Source organism: Glycine soja, chromosome 7, assembly GCF_004193775.1.
Source record: "Glycine soja cultivar W05 chromosome 7, ASM419377v2, whole genome shotgun sequence".
Classification (NCBI taxonomy): domain Eukaryota; kingdom Viridiplantae; phylum Streptophyta; class Magnoliopsida; order Fabales; family Fabaceae; genus Glycine; species Glycine soja.
The window spans coordinates 4,181,401-4,195,143 of record NC_041008.1 but is presented as its reverse complement, the minus strand read 5'-3'; the positions used below and the strand labels follow the sequence as shown (position 1 = coordinate 4,195,143).

The window sequence follows — 13,743 nt, the reverse complement described above, 5'->3', positions numbered from 1 at the left end:
TCATTAAACGAAGGGACAAAAACCAAGAGAAACAAAGTTATAATTTTTGTATTTAATTGAAAAAGTAAACAAAAAATAATTATATTAAATAACTGTTATATATTTTTAATATAATCAACTGTGACTATGTGGTAAAAAAATATGAAATGATTGTTTGAAAGCTTTCTCCTCTTTTTCATTTTATCTTATTTGAGAAGAAATACCTTTTATGTAAATTCTACTATATTTATTTATCCTTTTTTTTATTCAACCAAAATAAAATAAAGTAAAATTTTAATTTTTCTACATCAGCTTCTAATATATAAACACGATTATGGGTATTCAAAATTGAACCAAATCATTCTTAAACCATTAAATCAATCCAACAAAATCAAAAACTACAAAACCCAAAAATCTAAAAAATCACATAATTTTTTTGTAATTTGGTTTAATTTTCAGATTTTGTTATCAAAGATTGAAGTAAACTGAATAAGTTGCATGTTATAATTATATTGATTTTAGTGTGATAATTAATAATAAGTATTAAATAATTTATTATCTTCATATGTTAAAAAGGAATATATTAATATTGTCAAAATAGTATTAGATATAAATGAAATATGTTACAAAAAAAGTTAATAATATCATTTTATATTAATGATAAATAAAAGTAAAAATAATAATTTTTAACTAAATTATGTTAAACAAAATTTAATAATAAATAAAATTTATTTTTAAATAATATAGCATAATAATTATGCTTGATAGATTTTAAATTTTGATAATAAAATAAAAAATCGCTAAATTGAATTGAATCAAACCGTAAAAACTTGATTTGGTTTGATTTAAATTTAATGTTATATTTAAACCGAATAACATCTTTATTTTATATTTATTTCATATGATTTTTTGTTTAAAAACCAAATCAATCCGTACTGTGAACATCCCTAAACACAATACATGTATTTATTGAAAATTTATTTGTATTAATTTCAGATTTTTTTAAAAAATAAAATAAAATTTCACTTTTGAATATTTTTTTTTTCTTAAGATAAAATATAGGGTAAAATATGTTTGGAGTCTTGTAAAATTTGAAAAATATTAATATCGTACTCATAAGATTTTTTGTATTATTTGATCTTTGTAAAAATAAATCATATTTTTATTGTTCATTAATGGTTACTCCATTAGATGATAATCAGCTCTAACTAATAAACTTATACTTTTAATTTGATTATAAATAAATTAAATCATTTTTGATGGTTAAAAGCTCCAAAATTAATTAAACAATTTTCAATGATTAAAAATCTAAAAAATTCCAAATTTTTGTCATTTCTTAAATGATTGTCTGTCACTTTAAATAAAACAATAATCAATTTTAATATTATTTGAGTGTGCTCGATAGGATAAAGAGATAAAAATAATTATGTATGTTAACCATGTTAAAATATTTTTTTTTAACAAAAATATCACTAAGGACTAATAAAAATATATTTTATTTTTAAAGAGATTAAATTAATATAATTTTTTTATAAAAATAAAATAAATATTTTTTAAATTTTATATGAAAACCAATCATATTTTACCCTAAAATACATAAAATAACAAAACATGATAATGATGTACGGATAATTAACCAATATAAGAAAAATTTTCAAACTAGAAAACAAAACCACTGCTAGAACCGTACAGGCTCGCACCTGACACTCACCAAAAACGTGCACGTGTCCACCGCACGCACGAATGGAACACCTACCAATAAAGCCCCAACGAGCTGCCACGTGGCGGTGACCAAAAGTGAGTGGCCACGCTGGCCGGATATCGCCACCACTAGGCCCAAATGGCCCACGCCTCGCGCAACCGGGTGACCGGGTGCAAGCGGTCGACCTCGCCACGTCACCGGAGGGCCCCACCATCACAAGCTGGCGACGCTTTTACGGACCTAAAACCTCAGCCATGGAGTTTGTGGATGAGATTCGAGAGAGATAAAAAAAAGATTAAAAGTTAAAGCGCCATAAAAAAAAAACAAATAAAAAAAGAAAGTGATAAAAAAATAGGAAAAGTGCAAAGGTAAGAATCAGCACCAACAGCCAGTAACATTGCGCCACTTGTCGCGATCTCACACGCCGAAGCTTCTCCGTCTCAAAAAAAATAACGAGTCGTTAATTTCCGAAAGAAAAAGAAAAAATAAATCCACACGAAATTGTAGTGGCTGAGATTGCTCCTCGCGCTTAAACACTTTCGGGCGAGTGTGTGTAGCAGTTTCGGGTTCTGTTTTTGTTTTCGTTTCAGCAAAACCTCTCTTCTTCTGATTGATTCACTTCTCGATTTTTCTGTTTTCGTTTTCATTTTCGGTTTCCGATCTAATATCGATGCGATTCGCCATTGCCGGAAAATGAGTCCTCCGGCGAGTGTCCGGTGATGATCGCTCTCGAGAGAGGCTGTTGTTGTTGTTCTTCTTCGACGTCATGGTTTTGTTCTGAGGTATTCGTTTTCCTTTTTTATTTATTTATTATTTTAATTTTATATGTTCTGTTTGGTTTCCGAGAAAATTGAACCGAACTGCGAATGGATTTACCTCATCTGGATTTGGATGTAACAGGTGCTGTCAGTGCTCACAGCGCGACGCTGTTGAGTTGAAATTTCGCTGGTTTTGAGTTGCTTTGTGACTATTTTTTTTTCTCGGCAACCAAACAGGAGGATTCAAAATTTGCACTGATTAGTAAAGTATATTTGTGAAAGTGAAGATAGAAATGGTTGTTGTTGTTGATGTTGTGATGTGGTTTTTCTTGTTTCTGTACTAATTGTAGTTTCCCTCTCTTTTCCGCGTTTGAAAGGTTTTGGCGCTCTCGAGTTCGTTTTGGTGAGGATTCTGATTAAGGAAAATTTTCTTTTATTCTTTGGAGGAGAAGCGTCTCTCTCTCTCTCACTTTCTCCCGCGGATGATTTTTGAAATTTGTTGAAATTTTATTTTCCTTTTTCTTCTATGTAGTACTGTTTTATGTGTGACATGTGAATTGGAATGCTTATTCCAGCTTATACAAAACAGAGACGGATCTCTTCCTATTGTTCTCGCTTTGTTTCTTTTGCAGTAACATCATCACCATACCTTGTTCAGATTCTGCTCACTTTCACCAAAACGGCTTTACTATTTACCGCGTTTCGCTTTCGTGTCACCAAAAATAATGAAAGGAGGTGTTCCCTGTATCCACTCCTTGTCAGGGAAGATCTGAAGCAGCGCTAGCTGCTCACGTCCTGTAATGGACGCATACTCCTCCGGCGAAGAAGTGGTTGTTAAGGTTAGACTTATTGTGGTGGTATATGGGGAAAGTTTCTCGTGAAAGGGAGTTAGTAAAGTTTTGTACTGTTGTCTGATGATTAGTTAAGTGGCTTTTTGCAGACGAGAAAACCATATACAATCACTAAGCAAAGGGAACGATGGACAGAGGAGGAGCATAATAGGTTTCTTGAAGCTTTGAAACTACACGGGCGAGCATGGCAGCGCATAGAAGGTGATAGTGTGTTTATCATTTCTACTTGAAGATCTTCTCTTGTTCTTCCTTTCTAAACATTGGTGTAACATTCTAGTAGAAAATGGATCTTCATATTTGATTTATTCTTGATTGGATCTGTCTTTTTCTTTATTCCATGGCTTGGCCCCCTTCTTGGTGTTTCACTTCTGCTGTACAGAGCATATAGGAACAAAGACTGCCGTGCAAATCAGGAGTCACGCACAAAAGTTCTTTACAAAGGTCAATGGGTACCTTCTCACCTTGGTTTATATGTTTAAAATTTTGTTCCTTTTGTTTTAAACTTATGCTTTAAAAGACTTGTTGATTTACTTATGAGTTCCATATCTTGTTTGATTCACTTAGATGAATAAAAATTCCCTTCTAACTGCACAAAATAGTTCTGTATCTGATCTGGTTGATTTCAAACTATATCAATATTTCAAATTTAAAATATATAAACAAATCCTGTATAAATTAACAACTTCCATGGTGATATTCAAATGTCATGGAAAGTATAGCGCTTCTTCAGTATCAGAACCCAAAATAATTTTGCTGAGAAAATTGTGAAAACGAGTCAAGGGACTTGTGAGCTTTTTTTATAAAAGGGATTGCAAAAATTAAATTAAAGTAATTATTAAAGGGAATGAAAATCCAATAAACGTACCAGTAAAAAATGGAAAGAAGAATGCATTGAGATAATGATATTGGTTTATAAAATTAGCATTATTTAAATAGTGGATATTATACCTTTATTTTAAAAGGATGAGTATAATCTTTAAAATGGAAGTTTTATTTTTCCTTATCCTTTTTTCAGCCTCAATTCTTACCCTCAAATTGAATAGAACCCCCATCCCTAAATGGACATACTAATAAATAAATTGACACTAGAATTCCTGTAGAGCTTGGACTAATTTGAACAAAGAAATCCACAATAGTCATGATCAAACTACTTGGCTTGATCTTGCAATCCCAAATAGACCCTAAGCAGATGGATACTTTAACTTGCACCAACAAAGTAATATTCTATAACTCTAGCTTCATACCTAATCCACAAATGGGTCATCTTTAGCATAGTATCAGTGAAAAGCAGTAGCACTTTGGCAGGGCAATCATTTTCTCCCTTTGTTGCTGATTTTGATAATACAAAAATTTGCAATGGTAGTCTGAGGGTTCTAGCAACAATGGGGTTTATTTGTCATAATGATCTAGTATAGGTGTTCTATATGTTAGGTAGTGTGTTGGGTTTTTTTTTTTTTGGTTGAGCCAATTTGGAGTTAAAAAAGGAAGGTGCTAGTGTGGACATGCTATGCATTTGACATATTGGGGAGGAGAGGGTTTTAAAATTTGCCTAATGAGGTGCAACACCTAACGTAAGATTTTAAAAGAAATGGATCTTGATGTTTGAACAACGTTGTGTATGTAAGGAAAAGTTGAAACTCACCATTTGGGGTGTTGTGTGAGGTTGGGAAAAATTGTCTTTGTTTCTGGTGCTTTGTTTAATGAGATTTCTTTTTCTGATATTATGTGTGTTAGAGATGTAATATAAAACCATTAATGTGTCCGTATAAGCTTTTGAAAATAGTTTATTCATGACATAGCATCAAAGCTTCTATGAACATGTGGTGTAGAGTTTGATTTGTTGACCACCATTCTTCTAAATAAAGATTTTTGTGTATAGCCTTTGGCAACTAGACGTGCCTCAAGTCATGCAACTTAACTGTCAAAGCCAAGTTTCACAGTAAAAATACAGCGACGATCAACAATAGACTTGCCTAGTGGAAGAAGAACGAGGTCCCAAGTACCACTACTTTGAAGGGCACACATTTCATCAATCATAGCTTGTTGCCATCCAAGATAAGATAAGGCATCACCTAAAGTTTTAGGCATAAAAACAGAAGACAACAAAGAAAGACACATGTAATGCAAGAAAGAAAAACAATGATAACTTAAAGTGACAATTTGGAGAAAGATTACAAGTTGAGCATATACCTTTACGAAGTGCTGTGGGAAAATCAAGTTCTTGAGGCAATGTCGGAGGGTACATGATGATTCGTTTCAGAGGAGAGTCGTTCCCTTCACTAGTTGCTAGTGTCTTTAGAGCAAATGACGACTTTGAAGGGGGAAAGGTAATAGGGACATACTTTAGAGGAGGTAGTGGTATAGTCATGGAGACCGAGTTGGGTGTGGATGGTGAAGACACAAAGAAACAAACTCAAAGAATGTAACATTATTTGAGACTAAAGATGAATAATTCGGGAGTAACATACTAACATTAATAACCTTGAGACTGAGTACATCCTTGGAAGACACTTATACAAGCGAGGTGAGAGTTTATCAATCCCTTGAGTAAGCTTGTTAATAAAATATGTAGACCTAAAGATATGAGGAAGTAAAGAGAGGAGAGATTGACCAAGGAATAAAATGGAGTGAGGTATTTGGTTATTAAGGACAAACAATTTCATTCAAACAAGTAATGAGCCTAACATCACCCCAAAACAATGAGGAGCATTCCCATGAATCAAGAGCTTGAGATTTTTGAACAAGGTGTCTATTTTTATGTTCAACTACCTTGTTTTCTTGAGTATAAGCACATGAAATTTGGTGGTGTATGGGATAGGAATAAAGTTGTCAAAATTGGCCCACCCGATGGTCCGGTGGGCCAAGCTAAACCAGGCTCTCAAAATTGAGGCCCTAAAAGTTGTTGGGCCAAACACGACTGGGCCTATTTTTGCCTGATATTTTCTTAGTTTTTCCTTTTATATTTATATAAATATAAATTTAGACAAAAAAAGGGCCAATTTGGCTCAATCTGATGGTCGGGCTAAAAAATGCAGTCCATAAGAAATTCGGCTCGATTTGTATTTCATACCCTTGGCCTGCCAGGGTGGGCAGCCAACTTTAACACCTCTACATGGGAAGCCATAAAGCTTTGGAATTGTTGCGATAGATTTCATGGGTATTATCATTCTGTAGAGTGGGAATGAGAGCACCAAATTGTTTTTTATTTCTTGATAAAATGATGTAAAGATTGAAAACCACTCAGATCGATTTACCATTCAAAACAACTCAAATCTTCTATAAAGGTGACAAACATCTTGACTCTAAAGTAGGCATGACATGACACATGCCCCATGCATGAGAGTGAACCAAAACAAAAGGAAACCCATCTCAACAAATGGCATAATTTGGAAAAGAACTTTGAACATGTTTTCTAAATTGACGAGACTCACAAGACAGGGTTGGTAACTTGGACAGAATTGACACCATTTGTTTTTGCTTGCAAGACTGGGATGGCCCAATTTAGCATGGATGAGAATAGGAGAATATGCAACCAAACTAGCATGCACATAAATGTGAAATTGGTTAAGTCCATGTGACTCACGTTTGGTCCGAACTCTAATCCTGCAAGAAAACAAAATCTTTATTGAAGAAAACGGCATAATCAATAGAATGAGCGATGCAACTAATGAATGATAGATTAATCGAAGAATCGGGGACACAAAAGACATTGATTGAGAGAGGGAAGGGGCCGGACAATACCGAATCCATGAGATTATGTTTGAGAGTTATTAACTAGAGTAAACAATTAGATGTTGAAAGAGTAGATAACAGAGACTTATTATAGTGATGTGATTGGTGGCACCATAATCAAGGACTCAAGAGCCGAAAGATGTGGAGTGAGAAATAATACTAAAGGAATTACTCGTGTGAGCAAAGAGGTAGTGGAACCAGAGATCTGACTCTCATACCACTTGAAGAAGTCAGTTAGATGGTCAGGTTTGCTTGAGGATTGGTTGCCGACATAACCTTCCTCGGGGGCTTCATCAGCTATGGGAAGAGAACTTGACTCAATTTGAAAAGGCAGAGTTTGCTGACAATGATATAAAGGTGAGACAAGAATTAGGCCTATCATAATGAGTGGCAACTCTAGCAATGGAGAAAACCCATCAGAGACCAAATGATCTTGTAAAAATGTTGAAGGGAAACTCAATAGGTGAGGGAGAAGATTCAAAGAAGGGAATAGACCAAAAAAAAGTTACATCAATAGAAAGGAGGAGAGGATTTTAAAATTTGCTTCTTCTTTAAGACTCAAAGAAGAGGAGAAAGATAGAGCATTTACGCGCTTATTGTCCATCTTTGAACTAATAGTAAGCACCTCTGTTAACTTTCAGTACTGTTGATTACATCACAGTTTTGCTGCTTAGAAAGCAATTGTAACAGATAAAACTTTGTCAACTATGAGGGGGATGACTAGAGCTATATTTGTTTGATGAAGTTTGAGTGAGTCATTCAAATCTGAAGATGTGAGGTTCAGATATTCTCTTTCTACAAATGCAGATAGTGGTGTGTGGTGGTTTTCTTTTTCTGGAGCCCATTGTATTATGCTTATGCCTTTCACAGGGAGAAAATTGACAGGTCAGTCTCAATGCAATATTAGGTTTCATGAGAAGCATGATAATTTGAAGGTACCTGCTTCTACTATTTGGTGGTGAGAGAACAATCAATTTCTATATGAAGAGTTGAAAACACAACGAGAATGTACGTAGGAGCATTGAAGTTTATTGAATTTATCTGGCATTTTACGTGGTGGAAGAACCAGATTCAATATTGTGATAGAGGATATGTGGTAGAGCTTAGAAGGATCATCTAGCATTGTTTTGCTTTGCATCATCATATACATAAAAACTACTGTTCCAGTTTTTCAATGCCCTTGATAATTTAGTAATTGTTTTCCTTCAGTGATTTTTTTTTTTGTTTTAACTGGATACAAGTACTATTTGTGAAGATAAAATTTCTGTTTTGGGTAAGCTTTTCTCCCCCCCTAATTTAATTATCATTTGTTTTTGAAACAATTTTCAATGTGTTTATTTCCAAAGAATTAATGCAATATATTTCCTTCTATGTACTTATGTTAGGAACCAAGAATTGAAATGAGAAAGAAAATAAAAGATTTTATTGACTAGTAAGAAAATAAAAGAAAATATGAGAAAAAACTTTCCTGCAAGGGTTTCCCCTTCACAAAGAATTTCTCTTTTCACAAAGAGCTAATATTCAATCTACAAATGATAAGATCCCCCTCTCTCCTATCCCTCTTCCTCTATTTATATCTAATAAACCCCTCTAACTAACTAACTAACTCATTAGTAGTCTAACTATATTAACTAACTCTTCCTTCTCCTTATATCCTAACAACTTAATTGAAGTGTTCCCAACTTTCTGTCTGTGTTCTAGGAATGCTTAGGTGTCAAGATGGCTATTTTACATGATCCCTTTAATTAAATGTTATATGTTTGTTATTTATTATGGGGAAATAATATGAAATTTTTAACACAAAAGTTGATTACTTCAACAACAACAATGTTGCTTTTTATTTATATCCCTTCCAAGTTGACTTTCTGACAATTGAAAATAATGAGGTGTGAATTTATTATGTTTGCTAAATTAGCTGAGGGAAGTTACACGGTTGTTTGATTCACCATAACTGGCATAACAAGAGGGACCCATTTTGGGAACTTGGGAGTTTTCATGGCCCAGTAAATTATTTGATACTGGAACATGACTATCAATCTATCATATGGTGTGTTGATACTGGAGTTGAATTTGTAATGATGGATCATGGGAGGTTAGCTAGATAGATTAGGACAATTATTGCCTTCAAAATTAATAAGGATTCTTCAAGGCCTAAATGATTTTGACTTTTGAGGACTTTAGGGTTGTTAGGTTGTAAGTTATGATTATTGATCTATGAAGAGGAAAGTTGATCCTTCAATCCCAAAAGGGTGGCTGGAATTCCAGCGCTAGGATGCTGGCATGCATTGCCACACAGAAAGACCAAACTACCTTTATATTAGTGACCTCAATCTTATGTGTTAAGTGAACCAATTTATTGGAATATTAACATGGTCATGCTAATCTGTAGAAGAGCTTAATGTCTATCTACTTTGAGAACTGAAAGTTAAACAGAGGTGCTAACTATTAGTTAAAAGATGGACAGTAAACGTGCAAATTCTCTATCTTTCTCCCTCTCTCCCTTGGAAACTCATTTCCATGTTTCAATGATGGGGGGCTGGTTTGGCCAAGTAATCAATTTGATTATCTTGGTCAAACCAGCCCCCCCTTTTTTTTTATTTAACTGTGCTAGGATTCATTTATCACGCATAGAATCGAACTTCTTATCAAAGTTATGACTACTAGCACCAAAAATGTTTACCCATTCAACACCAAATGCGTGCTATTGAGTGTAGGGGCCTGGCTAAACATTTCAAAAGTATCCCTATTGCCACAAATACAACTATTCACAGCTAATCTTACATGGAAGTCAAACAGAGCCTAGCAGAATTTCTTGCAGATAAGCTCAAACCCAAGAAATAAAACCAGATGCTTACTTAATTTGACTGGGGATTACTTGTGGGGTCCAAGAATGAACAAAACCAAGCTTTTACATCATGTTTAACTTGACCATTATAGAGCTCACAGGAAATGCTATTGTCTTATGGATAATGATCTCCGACCAATATGGAACTTTCCTGAATAAAACTTGTTTTTGTACAGAAGTGAGAAATTGAAAAAGAGGAATTTACCTCCTGGAAAAAAAATGTGAAAACATTTAAAGATTAATGGCATACATTTTTTATTTACTATTTAGAAAAGGGAAGAGCAATTGAAGCCAAAGAATGTGCATTTGAATGGTCTGATAATAGGTCTTGTTAGTTGTTACTAATGCTACACTCTACTGGGCTCAATCAAAGTTTGTTATTTTTTAGAATTAAAAATAAATAAATGATTATTATCACTAATCTGGAATCTATAAATTGCTTCCAAACAGAGAAAGTTCTTGAAAAGCCTTATAGACATTTCTGTGAACAGGAATGGCCGAAAGAACCAATCCAAGGCTTAAACATAATTTGATAGAACATTGCTTTCACATATAAAGTTGCTAACCTCTTGTAGTGATAGTGGATCACCACAGAAACAAGAGTAATCAGTGGTGACTTCTGCAAATTTTTGGGAACTGCTACCATCAATGTAGTTTCGTAGAACTGTGCTTTCGTAATGCCAATAGCTTCCTACATCTTTGGAGTCTATTACGAATCAGTGATGTTGATATACATCTTTTTGTTTAAAAGACAACCAATTTCCAGCCCACCAAATCTAAATGCATCTTGATTACATCCACGACTGATTTTTCCCCCAACTTGATTGAAGAATATTTCTAGATGTTTTTTTTTTGAGATTTCTTGCTTGAATACACTGAAATGTCTGTTACAGCTATTTCTATTTTCGAAAAAGTATTTTGGAAATTCTTCATTAGAACAAACGCTCTACTACTCCAGTAAGTGCTTTTAATGGTTTTTGTGAAACTTCACTTGCTAATAATACCATTTGGACTTTTACTTCCAGCTGGAGAAAGAGGCCCTTGTAAAGGGTGTTCCAATTGGAAAGGCTCTTGATATAGACATTCCCCCTCCACGGCCCAAAAGAAAACCAAACAATCCTTATCCTCGGAAGACCAGGATTGGTAGCGCATCATTACATAGTGGAGCAAAGGATGGAAAACTCAATTTAGTTGAATCTTCACATGTTAACCAAGCACTGAACTTGGAAAAAGAACCACTTCCAGAGGTTAATAATTTCTTTTTTATATTTCACTTCACAATTTCTCTTTAAGTTTCTCTCAGTGAAATAATTCAGATTGTTCCTTATTTTATTAGAAACATGATTTAGATGAAGGGATAACAACTGTAAAAGAAAATAAGGATGAGAACCGCGGAGCAGTATTTACTCTTCTCCAGGAGGTACCCTGTTCCTCTGTATCTTCAGCAAACAAGAGTTCAATAACAATGTCAGTGCCACTGGGAAATCCATGTGCCTTCAAGGAGATTACACCTTCAGTGAAAGAGGTAATTCCACGAGATGAAAAAACTGAATCTTTTGTCACTATTGAACTTGAAAATGGGACGTTGGAGATCAATGATAGAAAACAGACTAATGGCACTAGTAAAGACTCCACGTTAGAGAATTCTGATGCTTTACATATGAAATTGGTCCAAAATGAGAAAACAGATGGTCTTGATTGTGCATTAACAATAGATGGGATGCAAGGCAATCAGAATTACCCTAGACATGTTACTGTGCACGTTGTTGACGGGAACCTTGGAACAAATACTCAAAATCCATCACAAGATATGTTGTTTCGAGACTCTATGTTTCAGCCAATAGGAGGGGTTAATGGACAACAAAATGTTTTCACCAATTCAGCTCCATCGAACACAAGTGAAAGTCAAAATAACACTGTGCGATCTTCTGTTCATCAGTCATTTCTTCCTTATCCTCCCTTCACACAACACAACCAAGACGATTGCCAATCATTTTTTCACATGTCTTCAACATTTTCAAATCTTATTATCTCTACCTTGATGCAAAACCCAGCAGCCCATGCTGCAGCAAGTTTCGCTGCTACATTTTGGCCCTATGCAAATCCAGAAACTTCAGCAAATTCTCCTAGGTGCTCCCAAGGAGGTTTTACAAATAGACAAATTGGTTCCCCTCCAAGCGTTGCAGCTATTGCAGCTGCCACTGTAGCTGCTGCAACTGCATGGTGGGCAGCTCATGGATTGCTTCCTTTGTGTGCTCCTCTTCATACTTCTTTTGCCTGTTCTCCTGCATCAGTGACTGCAGTTCCATCAATGAATACGGGTGAAGCACCGGCACTGAAGGCAGAGCAAGAAAAGACTACTCTACAAAATCCTCCTCTTCAAGATCAGATGCTGGATCCAGAATACTCGGAAGCTCAACAAGCTCAACATTCAGCTTCAAAGTCACCAGCTGCCATTTTATCAGATTCTGAGAGTGGAGATGCCAAGTTAAATACTTCATCAAAGGCTACTGATCATGAGACGAACAAAACAATTCCCGAGCACCTAGATTCCAACAAAACAAAGGGCAGAAAACCGGTTGACCGTTCCTCATGTGGTTCCCACACGGCCTCTAGCAGCGATGTGGAAACTGATGCACTAGAGAAGGGTGAGAAAGGGAAGGAAGAGCCTGAAACACCTGATGCTAACCAATTAGCCATTGAGTTTAGTAATCGTCGTAGAAGTGTTAGCAATCTTACTGATTCTTGGAAAGAGGTCTCTGAAGAGGTATCCCAGTTACTACTTGTAATGAAATTTTTATACAATTCTTGCATGTGTTGTTTCTCTTCTCATGCCTACTTATTTTCAGGGGAGACTGGCCTTTCAGGCTCTATTCTCCAGAGAGGTGTTGCCTCAAAGCTTTTCACCTCCTCATGCTTTGAAGAATAAGAATCAGCAAATGGACAACGCCAATAATAACAAGCAAAACATAGATGACAAAGACGAAGATCCTGACAGCAAGAAATGCAGTTCTAATTATGAAGCAATGCAGAAAAACCTGCCATTTGTAGAAAATAACGAGGGACTGTTAACCATAGGGCTTGGACAAGGAAAGCTTAAGACTCGTCGAACAGGCTTTAAACCCTACAAAAGATGTTCCATGGAGGCCAAGGAAAATAGGGTTGGAGCGAGCAACAATCAAGGTGAAGAGCAAGGTTGTAAGAGAATACGTTTGGAAGGGGAGACTTCGACTTGAGGTTTGATATATGCAGTAACATAAATGCAACCTTTGGTTTTTACATGTCATTTCTTAATCCCCCCACAACGGTGTAACTATATTGTTTATTTCTAATTCTGCAGCTCACGAAACTTGTCGTGTAGATGTGTGTACCATATTAAATTACTGTGTACGCTCTTTTACTATCTTTGTATGACGCTAATGCTGTTAAAAACTCCGCTAAATAGACTTAGATAAGAAACATTAAGTATTGTTTGAGACATACATTAAGTAATTTATGATCCTTCATTCAGCCACTTTCCACGTTTTACATATGAACTATTTTTTCTTTTACAAACTCTGCCCAGATTGAATAATTTTTTTTTCAGACTACAGGATATGCTTGAATGTTGATGCATTACAATGCGACGGAAGTGATTTCTTTTTTCACTAGGCTTCGAAGTTTGTCTGCTTCCTTGGTGAAGTTATGTTAATAAATTCTCAATCCTAAATTTCTTTTATACGATGATTTATATTAATTTTCCATCTTTATCAATTCAATTGTTTTACATCAAATCCTATTTTTAAATGAAAATCAATGATATTGAAAAATAAATTTAATTTGCTTGTGGTTACTAAGGCTATGTTTGGTTTAAAGTTACTATATGTTTGTGAATTC

The 13,743-nt window shown here is 34.9% G+C and overlaps 1 protein-coding gene across 8 annotated transcripts; it reads left to right on the top strand.

Moving 5' to 3' along the window:
- The first annotated feature begins 2,197 nt into the window (after nucleotides 1-2,197).
- LOC114418250 (protein LHY-like) lies at nucleotides 2,198-13,381 on the top strand. 8 transcript variants are annotated; one of them, XM_028383503.1, is made up of 9 exons: nucleotides 2,199-2,463; nucleotides 2,582-2,706; nucleotides 2,817-2,842; nucleotides 3,098-3,278; nucleotides 3,380-3,491; nucleotides 3,670-3,731; nucleotides 10,893-11,114; nucleotides 11,204-12,634; nucleotides 12,717-13,381. In XM_028383503.1, the coding sequence occupies exons 4-9, from the start codon at nucleotides 3,240-3,242 to the stop codon at nucleotides 13,101-13,103; spliced, it is 2,253 nt and encodes a 750-aa protein (XP_028239304.1). In that variant the 5' UTR covers nucleotides 2,199-2,463; nucleotides 2,582-2,706; nucleotides 2,817-2,842; nucleotides 3,098-3,239; the 3' UTR covers nucleotides 13,104-13,381. The 8 variants fall into 8 exon arrangements, with proteins under 8 accessions (XP_028239308.1, XP_028239304.1, XP_028239302.1 ...); XM_028383501.1 differs by having other exon boundaries at nucleotides 3,072-3,278; XM_028383505.1 differs by lacking the exon at nucleotides 2,582-2,706.
- The last annotated feature ends 362 nt before the right edge of the window (nucleotides 13,382-13,743 follow it).